This window comes from Chiloscyllium plagiosum, unplaced genomic scaffold (assembly GCF_037043375.1).
Source record: "Chiloscyllium plagiosum isolate Xiang-an unplaced genomic scaffold, Cpla_swu_hap1 HiC_scaffold_13, whole genome shotgun sequence".
NCBI lineage: Eukaryota > Metazoa > Chordata > Chondrichthyes > Orectolobiformes > Hemiscylliidae > Chiloscyllium > Chiloscyllium plagiosum.
In genome coordinates this window covers 73,900,084-73,915,060 of record NW_028270151.1, presented here as the reverse complement: position 1 = coordinate 73,915,060, position 14,977 = coordinate 73,900,084, and the positions used below count along the sequence as shown (strand labels likewise).

Sequence of the window (14,977 nt, the reverse complement as noted above, 5' to 3'; positions counted from 1 at the left end):
TCTTCATGGTAGGTTGGTTAGCAAGATTAGATAGCGTGGAATACAAGGAGAACTAGCCATTTGGATGGTAGAGGGTAGAAAGTGGTGTTGGAGGGTTGCTTTTCACACTGAAGGCCTATGACTTGTGGTGTGCCACAAGGATTGGTGCTGGATCCACTGCTTTTCATCTTGTATATAAATGATTTGGATATGAACATAGGAGGTATAGTTAGTAAGTTTTGCAGGGAGGTTTAGTGGACAGTGAAGAAGATTACCTTAGGGTACAACAGGATCTTGATCAGATGGGCCAATGGGCTGAGGAGTGTGAGACGGAGTTTAATTTAGATAAATGTGAGGTGCTGCATTTTGGAAAGGCAAATCAGAGCAGGACTTATACACTTAATGGTAAGATCCTAGTGAGTGTTGCTGAACAAAGACTTTGGAGTGCAGGTTCATAATTCCTTGAAAGTGCAGACGCAAGGAGATAGGATAGTGAAGTAGGTATTCGGTACGCTTTCCTTTATTGGTCAGAGTATTGAGGATAGGAGTTGGGAGGTCATGTTGCAGCTGTACAGGACATTTGTTCAGCCACTTTTCGAATATTGTGTGCAATTCTGGTCTCCCTCCTACAGGAAGGGTTCTGAAGAGATTTACAAGGATTTTTCCAGAGTTGGAGGGTTTGAGCTACAAGGAGTGATTGAATAGGTTAGGGCTGTTTTTCTCTGCAGCATCGGAGGCTGAGGGGTGACTTGATAATAGAGGTTTATAAAATCATGAGGGGCATGGATAGGGTAAATAGACAATGTCTTTTCCCTGAGATGGGGGAGTCCAGAACTAGAGGGCATAGGTTTAGCGTGAAAGGGGAAACATTTAAAAGTGACTTAAGGGGCAACATTTTCACAATGAGGGTGGTGCATGAATGGAATGAGCTGCTAGAGGAAGTGTTCGAGGCTAGTACAATGGCAGCATTTAAAGGTATCTGGACAGGTATATGAATAGGAAGGTTTTAGAGGGATATGGGCCAAGTATTGGCAATTGGGACTAGATTAGGTTAGGATATCTGGTTGGCATGGATAATGTAGACCGAAGGGTCTGTTTCCATGCTGTACATCTCAATGACTCTATGACTCTAAATGCCTCATGGAAGCCATGTTTCGAGTTGCTAGATCTGTTCAAAATTGATTCCGGTGCCACACACCATGGTGGAGAGTATCCTGAAAATGAAGATGGTGCTTTGTTTCGATGAGCACTGCAATATGTAGTATGCCAATATTATCATTGACAGTTACAGATAGATTGGTGAGGACAAGATTTTTCCCTTCATTGGTTTCCTCACCATTGTGTGCATTGGACTGGAATTAGTCAGAGACACAAAGAGCACAAAGTCTGCTCCATCTTCAGAAAAAATAGAAATGCTGGAAAAGGGCTTTCTGAAATTCTGAATTACTTTTGGACTTGCTACTGCTGTCTGACCTGCTGAGTAATTTTAATTAAGTATTTCTTGGTTTGCTTCTGGTTTAAACAACCATTTACCCCATGAGCATTCATCTTTTAAAATGGATAGTACACCAGGCAATACAAGTGCCTCGAAGAGAGTTATATGGGCAGCAGAATTGAAATGCAAATTATTCAGCAAATTATTCCATCTCATGTTTTTTGGATTTGTAGGAACGTTGAGGTGTAATTATTATAGTTCCTGCAGAAGCTGGTGTGACTCATGTTAGTGCTGTTGGTGATGCCTCTCATGTTCTAGTTCAATAATACAGAAATATCTGTGAAGGAGACGTGTATGAGTTTGTGGGGTCATATTATGTGGTGAATGCATGTTCAAAGAATGAAACTTGCAGATTCAGTAAGTTGATTCACTTGTTTGGACGTTCCCGACTACTATGGGTGTAGCAACAAGTAATTGATCTGACTTGCATGTTTATATATTACAATGGATGTAACATCATAGGCCTGTATGAACAGATTATAAAATTCTTACTAAATTAGGCCAGTGAACAGTTGATGAAATAACCGGACAATATCCTGTCCTTAGAAAATATTAAATGTAAAACTTGGCTACAGTCCTGAATGAACTACATCTTTGGCTGTCATGTAAAATAAACTTAGTCCATTTTACCTGCAACTCCCTAATTTTGGAAAGTGAAACTGATTCCCTTTACAGTGCAGTGTTCTGTGAAAAACATCACATGTTTGTATTAGTTTGAAAGCTGCATTCAAGGAAACAAAAGGCCTACCTGGTTGCAGTCACCAAAGCACTTGTATGAAACCAGGTGTCAGTGGGTGAATTGTTATTAAACAGCAGAATAATGAATGGTCCAAAGTGGCATGGAATTCAGTACTGTTAGGCTTACAACAGAATTCAAACAATACTTGGATCTTGAAGTATTGACGTTGTATACTGCTTTTTAAAAAAGACATTGTTGAAGTCGTTTTTTTTATTCCGCTCAGGATAAATGCAAGAATGCCAAATTTCAAAGGGTCCCTTTATGTTCCCCATTTTTTCAGCAATTAAGTTCTATACTACCAAGTGACTTAAGTTGAGTTATTATATGTAATAGGTTTAACATACCAAGTAGCAAAATAAAGTCGTTTTCAGAATCTCTTATTGCACATTCTTTTATTAGATATCAATGAAAATGGAATAAGGTATCTATAACTGACTGATGGGGAAGCTCTTGACCTTGGAAACTGCTGTTATCTTTCAATATTGAACTTTTCCAAAATTTCTCCATTTTGTGTTATTATGATCCCAGCCCATGGTAATGCCAGACAAGTCAACTTCCAGAACTAAACCTGGCTTGACATAACACAAGTTTTATTTTTCTGTTGTTTCTCTTTATTATTTTATTGTGGAAAGCAATCATTTAATGTCTTCACAAGAGGCCGTTAGTCTGCCTTTAGTTAAAAAAAATTACACAAGAAAGAACTGCTGAAATCATTTAATTGCAGACGCCAGACATAAAGACTGAATTGTTGGGAAAAGGAGGATCACCTATCTCAACACTAAAGCTTCTTGCCCAGCTGGAGTTGCCTGTAATTGGCTTGCTTTTGCCAAATTGCCATGCATTCGCTAACAGCTATTTTCATCAGTTAATTTCTCTTCTGGGGACCTTTTAGACAAACTGCTTTTTAGCAAACCCATGTTAAACAACTTATTCCTTTAGTAACCTGTTAGAATGTTTTCTTCCCTAACATCCATATAACCTTCTGCCTCTAGAGCTTTCTTGTCACTGATTTCTGGGTACATCATGAGTTGTCCCAGCCCTGACTACTGGAGACTGTTAATGGTGGCACTTCTGCTGTATGAGCTTGCTTCTGATTCACCCCCTGTCATGTGGTTGGAAACCTCCACACTGTAGCACTGATCTTCCTAGGTGGCCTGCTTAGTGATTTAGTAGAAATCACATGACTTAAATGCTATTTTGAACGTTCAAAATTACTTTCTGATCTTTTTGGTTAGCTCTTCACAAAACCGAAAAATCTAAAATCTGTTTTCCTCTATTTTGGAACCCACATTCTCAAATAAGAATATTATGAACCTTTACAATAAATTCTGACTAATTTGACCTTAACAGTATTATTGATCAGTTATTTGTGGACCCTTTGTAAGGTAATTGGTTTAATGTGTATAATTTTCTTGGGACAGGCCATATTGCAATCCCTACTTGGATTAGGTTAGATTAGATTCCCTAAAATGTGGAAACAGGCCCTTTGGTCCAACAAGCCCACACCGACCCTCCAAAGAGGAACCCGCCCAGACCCATTCCCCTACTCTACGTTTCTTTTACCCTTGACTAATGCACCTAACACTACGGGCAATTTAGCATGGCCAATTCACCTAACCTGCACATCTTTGGACTGTGGGAGGAAACCGAAGCACCCGGAGGAAACCCACGCAGACACGTGGAGAACGTGCAAACTCCACACAGATAGTTGCCTGAGGCAGGAATTGGACCCCGGTCCCTGGTGATGTGAAGCAGCTGTGCCAACCACTGAGCCACCATGCCGCCCTCTTTAAATTATTGCAATATGGCCTGTTTAATTGGATTCATGTAGATGTTGAATTTTCTTCCAAATATTTTATCTTTGGTTTCATGATTCTAATCATTCTGTTTGGTTTTAAACAGTTTTCACTTGAGTTAAAACTTCCTTTAACATTGATGATTATTCTCTTGAAATTCAGCTTTTGCAATAGCTCAATTTAGTTTCCGGTTCACAGTCTGAGCTCTTAACAGGGATCAGCCCTTAATGAATTGTCTGCAGGTCATTTTTCTGTAAATAACTCTGGAGCAAATATGCATTTTTTATAACAAAGTTCAGCTCTCAGGATACCAATTAAATGTATCACTACTTAATTTGATTCTTATCTGTACTGTCACAAAGCCAAGCCATCTGACTAATGTACCTTTGAAAATGTTGACCTGCTTGAATTCAATTCAGATAAACTCAGCATTCTAACATATTTTGAGCATTTTGTTGTAAATGTTGTAGCTTCAACATTTCTTTGCAATTTATCTCACTGTTTGTGTGTCATTGAATTGGCTGAAAGGTTAGTTGTAGAATTATTCTTGGTAATTTTTAATATGTTTTTATTTTAGCTAAGAATGACAATGCTGGGATTCTTGCAATACTAGCCCTGGTGTACCTCTCCTTCTCGATTGTGAATGCAGACTCCAAAGCAGTGACAACAACTCTTACTACCAAGTGGTCATCTACACCATTATTATTGGAAGCAAGGTAAATATATTCTTTGAAAAGGAAAATAAAGCAGATGTTGGGAATCTGAAATAAAAACATAAAATGCTGAAGAAACACTGCAGGTCTCGCAACATTGTGGAGAGAGAAACAGAATTAACATGTGGAGTTTGGTATGATACTATCCAACTCAAAGTTAGTTCTGCTTCTCTCTTCACAGATGCTGCCAGACCCACACTATTCTTCTTTTGTTTATCAATTATTAACTGATGTTTTTTCCACTTTAATTAATTAATTTCTTTTAACCAAAATGAAGCATTTTTCATGAGAAGAAATGGGAATACTACATGGTACCCAATCAATTACTACTTGGTACTGTTGCAAGAGAATAAACTTTTCACAAAGAATTACAAGATGTTTGATAATCTGTCAGTATCAATCTTGTTCTAATAGTTCACAAATTTCTGGAATTTGGTTTCAAAGGAAAAAAGGGGTTTAGCAAAGCTGTGCTTTGTTGTCAGACATTATTCTGAGAGGCTAACAATAGTGTTTGTCATGGAACCAGCACCCATACTTTATATATTTTTCTTAGCTGAATCATTGAGACTGAGTTACATGTCTTGAATTGAGATTTTTCATTTCTGAAAGACATTTGTATATGTAATTTCATTCCCCAGAAGCAGTGGAGGCTTGGTCATTGAACTTATTCAAGGTAGAGTTAGATTTTTATGAGATAATCTAGGGTTATAGGGGTGGAGAATTGGTGGCAAATGGGAAAGTGGAGTTGGATTGCAGTCAGATTAGCCATGATGTTATTGCATGTTAGAGCTTACTCAAAAGACTGTGTCTAAGTCTTATGTTTTTATACTTAAATGAAGTTTCAGCCTCAGAAGTCCCTATAAATAAGGTACGAAATGCAATAATGCTCCAGGAAAATCTAACTTGTATTGTGTTGCTTCAGGAGTTGATTCTTGGGGGGTGTCCAGCAGCACTCCAAGTCCCTAGTACTTACCACCTCCTCACCCGTGTTATTCTCATTAATGTTGCATTGTCTGCCTCTAGAAAGTGACATATGTCTTTAAGACTACACAATCAAATCCTCTCCTGCTCCTCCCCTACTTTGTGTTTTCATTCATCAAACTAGGGAATTAGATGGTTTTAACCTTTCCTCTACTTTGTGATTCTGTGCTGCAATCTGTGTACCAAACCAAAAGTATCTATTTTAAATTAATGATCATTTTGTTGATACCCTTGTGAATAAAGCCATTAAGTGCAAAATCTTCCATCTAAACAGGTCAATAATAATGGACTGTTGTGACTTTTAATGCAGCATCTCAATTACAGGCGAAGGTCAATGCAAGAAAGTGGAATGGAAGACACACCAGTGGGTATTTCAAGCTTTACAGTGTTGTAGTTTGCAGTGAAGTGTGTTTGCTGAATAACTGCTCAAAACACTTATTAGATAAACACATCAACAAGGTCAATTCTAATAACTTTTGTTTTCTGTGAAGTGAAATAGTACTTGCTACTTTATTGTAGAAGTGAGTAAATTGGAAATTGTTTTCTTCATATTGCAGTGAATTTTTGGCTGAAGAAAGCAAAGCTAAATTCTGGGATTTTGTGGATGCCACTCAAGAAATTCATCCAGATGAAGGTAGTGTTGACTTCATTGCATGTTGATGACAGGATTGATGATCACTTTTCTATTGATTTATGCAATTACCCAAAATACTGCAAATTAACATTGGGTTTGGTGGTGAAAGAGAAACACATTGTCTTGGTTAAAACTTTGGTGGTACGTTGGCCTCCTGTTCCATGCCCGTTTTCCCCATAACCTTTCTTTTTGTCAGACATGTGGACAGATGATACCACAAAGTTCTTGCAATGATTTTGCTCAAAATGTCAGGTGGAAATGGGGTGGTGATAAAATTTGTATGTCTTCAACATGATGCCAAGGTTCTCTACAATGGCAATGTTGAACTAGCTTGTTGTGTTCTCTGATAGCTCAGTGTGAGAATACTCCACAAATAAATAGGATGTATCAAAGATAGGGGTGGATCAAGAGGAGCTTTGCCAATGTCTATTCCACATTCAGAATACGGAAAATGAAATTCTATTAGGATGCATATAGGAGTAATGGCTCTGATTTGATAATGTGAGATGAGCTGCTGTATGTGTATACAGAATTACTACATAACCACATATAATCAGTTTCACTGTGTGAGCACTTTATGCAGGTATAGAGAAAATAGTTGGGAGTGGATGACATTTTGAGTAAAATTTCAAGCACTTTACTTGTTCAGTGAGCAGCCTTTTATTTGGTCTATATATATTCCTCTGGTGTATATATAACTCCTGTGTTGCAAATAATTTGCCTGTAGCTCTTGTAGCAAATAAAGTTCATAGGCACAGCATACCGTTAGCAAAGGAATGCAAGGTAAGAAAGTTCAAGTTAATGTAAAAAAATGGTGTTGACCTATTGGTAATGTTACTGAACTAATAATTCTCACCTTCAGACTAATGTACTGGAGATATGGGTTTGAATCCTACACGGCAGATGGTGAAATCTGAATTCATTAAAAACATGGGATAGAAAGGGGGTATAATGATGACCATGTAATCACTATAATAAAAACTCTTTGAGGAAGCAAATCAACCATTCTTTCTTGGTTTGAGTTGTGTGAGACTCCAAACCCCTAACAATGTCATTGACTCTTAGTTGTCCTCTGGGCAGTTAGTGATGGGGCAATAAGTGCTGTCCTAACCATCAATGCCCATATCGTATCAATGAATGGATGAAGAGCATTTCAAAAAAAGTAATAAGTATCATTTTAAAGATATACCAGTTGCTCTTCATGACACAGTATGTTAATCCTCTGACTAGCTAATCACAGACTTCACTGCCAGTATATGCTCAATTTACAGGCAGTGATAAGGTTTTTACAGTTGAGTTTTATGACACGAGGTCCAAAGAAGGGTAAAATGAACAAGATTTCCATTCACAATTGCTGTTTAGCAACTCTTATTTGGAGTGTACATTATCTATCATCAGTGGTCAAATTGCATTTTCTCCTTAATTGTCTGGATTGTCACATCAACAATTTTCTTTTGAACAAGAAAGGTGATCAGTATCTATTAAAATGAAACCAAACAATTAATAAAAAAGCTTCAAAAAAAAAGGGAGAAATTTTACAGGCAAGGCCAAATGCAAGGATGCAACTTTATAACTGGTTTGTTTTATATGGCAGAAACAGATATTTCATACTACAAGTATATACTGCAGAAAGCTGGTGAATTTCTGACACCTGTTCAGGCCAACCTACTGAAGTTTGCCTTGTCTCTACGAGCTTACTCTGCTACTGTTCAAACGTTTCAGCAGGTGAGTTGAGTGTGTATGTATTTTGCAGATTTTAATGCCACTGAAAGCTGGTAAAACTGTTTCTGATGCTGATCTTTTAATAGATTGCAGCAGAGGAGTCCCCTCCAGAAGACTGTTCTGCTTTTATAAATGTGCATGGGGAGAAAAGTTGCAATCCTGACAAGTTGGAGGTGCTTCTTCAGAGTGCTGTAGAGAGGTAAAACAATAAATAGAGCAAGTATAAAATGTATACGTTGAAAATAATTTCTAAAGTTGTAAAATGTAGTAAAATTCAAAATATTAACAACTTGAAAATTGGTAACTTAGTCATGAGTGGGCTTGAAATTTGATACTGCATAGGACTTGAATTCATTTGATTTTTAGTTGCAATAATACTGTTGTCTGGATGTGGAACTTGGGTTTCAGATGGATTTGTTCCTATTACTGCTGCTGTTATTTTCTGCAATCCTGATTACCTGTCAATTGCCAAATCATGTTCAAGATTGGGAATTGTTGCACATCCCACTGATAGTAATCTTCCTCTGTGAAATACCTTTTGCTATTGCACCCTCTTTTAAAATTTCTATATTTTGAAGCATTTGCTGCCTGTTTATCTGCTAATTTGTGATAAGAGACTCTTCTCAATGGTGACCAATGCATTTGTGTTTGGATTAAGAGAATTTCAACTAGGTGATTAGCCCCAAAAATTTAGAATGCAATTTGGTTTTGGGTGATCTAGTTTGCATCTAAAGCAGAACTTGGTATGCTTGGCCTTTAGCGTGAAGTCATAATGCTGATGTGTCATGTTGCAAAGTGAAGCATGACAAATTTTTTGAATTGTCAAGTGCAATTTCTTCATTACATGTAACCTTTTGACATTTTTTATTAAGGACTGACTGAGTTTTGTTTCATGAATGTAGTTATCAGGAAGAAATCCACATACTTGTGCTTGCTAACATTTATCAGCTCGCATGCTGTTCTCAGAATGTAACATTGTTTTCAGCCTCTAATGTTTCTGATAAGCTCATGGTTTCACATGTCCAGCATCCACCAAACGATTGATTGACTTTGTCTAAGTCACCAAGACTCATTCAATTGCAGGAATTCCACCAGGTTCCAACCACCATACGAGTTTCTCTTTCCCTTCCAGATTGATTGGAAAATCAATGTCATTTTTCATATTCTTCTTATCTTTGCTTTTCATCTGGGTCTGGAACTTGCCGAATACCCACCTCATGACATCCGCTAAGAGCTATCCTGTCTGACTTTGAAAAGGGGTGGAGAGTCAGCAATGATCACTATTTTAAATTTATTGTTCTTTCCTTCCTATGTTGAGGCTCCGTTCTGTTGATTGTTTGTTTATTTCAGGTGCTTGTGTCACAATATTTGATGCTTGTTGACATAAAAGTCTATGTTGTGAGTGGTACCTGACTATATCTATCTGGTTCATATCTGGACAAATCTATTTTTTCAAATCAATGGCTGTTTTTGCTGTTCCTCTGTACACTACGTGTTAATCTATGCTTCTTAATGCATTATCACTTAAAAAGGTTGCTAAACAACTATGCCCGTTCCAATGCCTCACTTCTAACCCAATAATGACCATATGGTCAAATTCCACGCTCCCTGCTTCTTTCAAGTTTAATCTGCAGGCTCTGGTCTCCTGCTTCCTTTTGGCCATATTGACCAATTGCTGAGGTTCTGGTCAATGATATAGCCTCCTCGCCATTGCCTCTCTTCCAGCTCAACCCTGCCTTGACTCCCTCTTAATCCATCCTCAGCTTTTCATTGCTTCTTCACTTCCTTTCACAAATTTAACAAATAGCCAAATTTCCAATCTTCCCACTTCCAGAGCAAAGCCTCTGGAGGTTTGGAGTCCTGAATCTGCTTTGTGTCTCTGACAATACTGTAGCTGTTCGTGAGCAGAGACTCAAAAGATCAACTGGTTTTTAATTTTCAAGGTCCGAACATTAATGCTACAGACCACTCCACTTTGAAGTTACCATTCAACAAACTTTGATTTATTCCCTGCCGAAAGGCTAGTTTCTATATTTTCTGAGTTGTAGCGTGAGAAGGTTTCAGATTATTTGGTAGTTTCATGTACCAAATTGTCATTCTTATTTGTGTTAAATAGAAACGTTGGACTATGAAAATAAGTATCCATATGTGGATATTTTCCAACACTATGTTGAAAGGTTAAATTTCAAAACTGCTGTCAATATTTCAATGGCATTGTTTTACAATAGCCTTACAAGCACGCTTGGGCATCTGTAGTGTGAGCTAAGGAAGCATGACGAAGCATACTTCACATGAGTAGGTTCTTAACCGTCTTTAAATTAAACCAATTAAATTAAAACAATTATACTATCTTGGAGTGACAATATTAAATAAAATGGGCCATTGAAAGGGTATATGATTCTGTGAGTCAATAAGATGAGATTTTATGATAAATATAGTAATCATTGTCAATGAGATATTTTACTCCAATGTCAATATGAAGATGAGTTTGTAAATTTCCAGTTCATCTTTTCATCTGATTGCACCTCAGTACAGCTTTATATTTGTTCCAGTAAGTTTAATGGGAAAATGCACCATAATCATGACATGCACTGATGCGGAGCAGGGTTGTCCCAGGTGCTGTCCCTTGAGTTAACTAATTTCTACTGTAGTTGGATGAATTGAATTTGGGATTAATACTTCAGAGGAAAAAACAATTATCCTGAATTCAAAAACTAAATCAGTTGATCAGTTGCTGTTGTGATGAGCACAAGATTGGTTCATTTTGATGGCTGATTTTTTTGAACTGGAAACCCACATTTACTGTCTCAAATCTGCACCTGAACAATAACTTTGAGGAGCAGCAATCTAACCACATCCTAAAGGACATGGCAGCCTTCAGGGAATGATAGCTCAAGGATAAACTATTTATAAGAGTTTATTTTTGTTATTTTTTGACTTGCTTTTTATAAATCTTCAAATTGGGTCTGAAAGTCATATCTTAGGTTTTAATTATACAATTATGAAAACAAAATAGTTTAATGGTTTCTACAATGGAAAAACTCTTTGAAATATTTAATAAAATTAACTAATTTATCAAAGTCCTTTGAAGAGAACTATTTGATGTAATTCTACTTGGAGCTTAGTCAATATTTTTAATTCTGATTTTTTTCTTTATATCAGACCCAAGCCTTATTTGTTTAAAGGCGATCACATTGATGCATCTTTAAGGCCCGAACTTCCAGTTGTAATTCTTTATGGTGAGATCGGTACCAAAGAATTTTCCAAGTTCCACAAACTCCTTCGTTCTAAATCTGATGTTGGAAATATCAACTATGTCCTCAGACATTATGTTGCTGTAAGTAAAACAACCCGCTTCGTGATTATTCCTAATTTGCAAGTTTATTAATACTCAATCCTTGTTCATTTCTTCCTATCTGGGGAATTCATTTTAAGTATTGTGAAAGTGGTTATCATTAGGATTGGAGAAGTTTCACTTGCCAAAAAAGTGATATACTTGTTAATGACCGTATTTTACTGTGACAATTTTCTGTCCTGCCTCTGCTTACACCATTGTACCCTTCCTGGCAGATGATTCCATGGGTCACTCTAATGCCTTGCCAAGATGACCATTCCATAGGAGGACTTTGATGCAGGGTGCTGACACTAACCCTAGCTCCATTGACAGAGCTATCTGAGTTTTCCTACAGTTCAAGTTGTACGGTTTCGTTTTATTTGAGCCTCTTTGTTAGGTGGATAGCAGCAGCAAGTCATTGTCTGTATTTTATAATGTACAAAGAAAGAGTTAAGGGTTAAATATTGACAGAGCATAAGTAATTAGGTATTCAATGTTGTATTCAGTCTTGTGATGTGATAAAAGGCTTTTGAGTCAGTTGGATGGAGACTGAAGGAATGACTAATTGAAGACAGCACACATCTGGCTGTCCCTTCCATTCAGTAATAGTATAACTGGTGTCTCTTTGTAAAGTAAGAAGGAGTTAGTTATCTGATACATTTAATTACTATTAATCAGAGTAATACTAATATTAAACTTGTTAATATATAATTTATTAAAGTAATGCTCAGGATTTGTTGCGCAGTTATCGTGTTCCTACCTCTTGGCCAGAAAATCTCAGTTCAAGTCTCCTATCAGGATATGATGGCCATGGAAGTGTGTCATGACAAACTTGTCCAAATGGAAATGAGTTCTCTGTCGACAAAACATTTTAAAAACATGAAATTTCCTACATTATTCAATTTTTGCCTAGCTGGCAAATAAATAATTACAAAATAAGCAAATGCTTAAAGTTTGTATGATTTCATTTGTTTTTATTGCATGTTTTTTGAATTTTTATTTACAGAATCCAAGTAAGGATAAGGTTTTCCTTTCTGGTTATGGAGTTGAGCTTGCCATTAAAAGCACCGAATATAAGGCCAAAGATGACACGCAAGTGACAGGTCATTGAAATAATTCACATTCTGTACAATTTCAACATTACTATAATAGCAAGTATTTTATTTAACTTGTGTACTCAAACTTGTATAAATTTCTTATTTTCATATCAAGATTAATTTTCAAATTAGAGCTTGATGCAATGATATTCATAGTCTATTACTGCTGAAGCAGCTTCATAATAATCAAAAATTACAGCATTGACTGCTGATGGAATGACAGTAGGTTATTCTGAATACTGACAGCTGCTAGTCTATGAAAGGCATCAAACAAGAGTTGGTAAGTTCTTACACCTTCAGTGAGAATAGGGGATGATGAGGTCAGATGTAGCATTCAAACTGTTACTCAGCTGGGATGAATTCAACTCAATTCATGAAGACTTCGAATTGAACCAGGATTTAGATAGCTTAATGTTGGACTGGGTGTTGCTTTTAATCGAATACCAGGCTTTCAAAGTGTTTTGCAAATAGCATTACCTTCCTTTGAAAAGGAGTGCAAATGAAATTAATTTGATTTTAGGATTTAATATTTTCAGACTGACATTTAGAATCATTGAGTTGCATAGTACGGAGATGGTCCAAAATGTCAGTGCTGACCAGCAACCTAAATTAATCTAGTCCCATTTGCCAGAACTTGACCCATATCCCTCTAAACCTTTCCTATTCATATACTCATCCAGATGCCTTTTAAATGTTGTTGTAATTATACCAACCTCCACCATTTCCTCTGAAGAGCTTATGGTTGAAACGTCGATTCTCCTGCTCTTTGGATGCTGCTTGACCGGCTGTACTTTTCCAGCACCACACTCTCGACTCTGAACTCCAGCATCTGCTGTCCTCACTTTCTTATACTCCCTCTGGCAGCTCATTCAATACAGGCATTAGTCCATGTTTAAAAACATTGGCCCTTTGGTCCCTTTTAAATCTTCCCCCTCTCACCCGAAACTTATGCCCTCTAGTCCTGGACTCCCCAACCCAGGGAAAATACCTTGACTATTTATCCTACCCATGCCCCTAATGATTTTATAAACACCTATAAGGGCAGTCCTCGGCCTCCACGCCAAGGAAAACAGCCCCAGTCTATTCAGCCTCTCCATATAGCTCAAATCCTCCAACCCTGGCAACATCCTTGTAAATCTTTTCTGAACCTTTTCAAGTTACACTTCCTATAGGAGGGAGACCAGAATTACACACAATATTACAAAAGTGGCCTAACCAATGTCCTCTACAACTGCAACATGACCTCCCAATTCATATACCCAATTCTCTGACCAATAAAGGAAAGCATACTAAATGCCTTCTTCACTATCCTATCTACCTGAGACTCCACTTCAAGGCGCGATGAACCTGTGCTCCAAGATCTCTTTGTTCAGCAACAGTCCCTAGGACTTACCATTAAGTGTATAGGTTTTGCCCTGATTCTAAATTTAAACTCCATCTGCCACTCCTCAGCCCATTGACCTATCTGATCAAGATCCCATTGTACTCTGCGGTAACCTTCTTCGCTGTCCACTACACCTCCAATTTTGGTGTCATCTGCAAACTTATTAACTATACATTCTATGTTCACATCCAAATCATTTATATAAATGATGAAAAGCAGTGGACCCAGTACCAATCCTTGTGGCACACCACCAGGCACAGGCCTCCAGTCTGAAAAGCAGCCCTCCATCACCACCCTCTGTCTTCCACCTTTGAGCCAGTTCTGTATCCATATGGCTAATTCTATCTGTATCCCACGAGACCTGACTCTGCTAACCAGTGTACCATGAGGAACCTTGTTGAATGCCTTACTGAAGTCCAGATAGATCGCATCCACCACTCTGCCTTCACCAATCCCATTTGTTACTTCAAAAAAGCTCGATCAAGATAATGATTTATTGACCCAAAACTACAGAGTTGTAAATATGTAAGTGATTTAAAGCAAGTATGACTTTAGTAGAAGGATTTATTCTCTTTTTGTCAACAAACAAAATAACAAACTTTTAAAAAGATTAGGATTTGAAATTTGTTTTTATGTTGAACTTGTTAAGTTCTAACTGCTGATGACTGGTCAGGAACTGAACAGTCTGGGGGATTACCTTATATTCATGGCCCTTTCTACAAATGTAATCTATCGCTGAGCAGTATTCAATGATTGCATTTTATAACTGAAGTGTGAAATCTGACACCTTTACTTCAGTACTCAAGATATAATAGTCAGCATTCCATTAAACTCTTTGTTTTTTTCTCTGTATTGGTTGAAGACATTTTATATTATCTATGTATTCTACCTGGACCTCCAGTCTTTCTAGTTTTACATTGCTGATAAAATACCCTTTTCTAACCCTCTTGCATGTTCACAATGTGTAACCTGACATTTGCCTATATTGAAATTTATTTACCACAGTTTTGTCGATTCAATTAATTTATTAATATTTTCACAATTTTATGCTCCCATTTTCACTGTTTAAAATGCCAACTATCTTTGTGTAATTGGCAAATGTG

The 14,977-nt window shown here is 37.2% G+C and overlaps 1 protein-coding gene across 2 annotated transcripts in view; it reads left to right on the top strand.

The window, feature by feature from the left end:
• uggt1 (UDP-glucose glycoprotein glucosyltransferase 1) overlaps positions 1-14,977 on the top strand; it is a 143,844-nt gene that overhangs the window by 16,420 nt on the left and 112,447 nt on the right. For both annotated transcript variants that reach the window (XM_043701925.2, XM_043701924.2), the window contains exons 2-7: positions 4,587-4,725; positions 6,261-6,337; positions 7,932-8,062; positions 8,146-8,258; positions 11,222-11,396; positions 12,400-12,496. In XM_043701925.2, the coding sequence (XP_043557860.2) occupies positions 4,587-4,725; positions 6,261-6,337; positions 7,932-8,062; positions 8,146-8,258; positions 11,222-11,396; positions 12,400-12,496 (732 nt within the window). The remainder of the gene's footprint in view (positions 1-4,586; positions 4,726-6,260; positions 6,338-7,931; positions 8,063-8,145; positions 8,259-11,221; positions 11,397-12,399; positions 12,497-14,977) is intronic.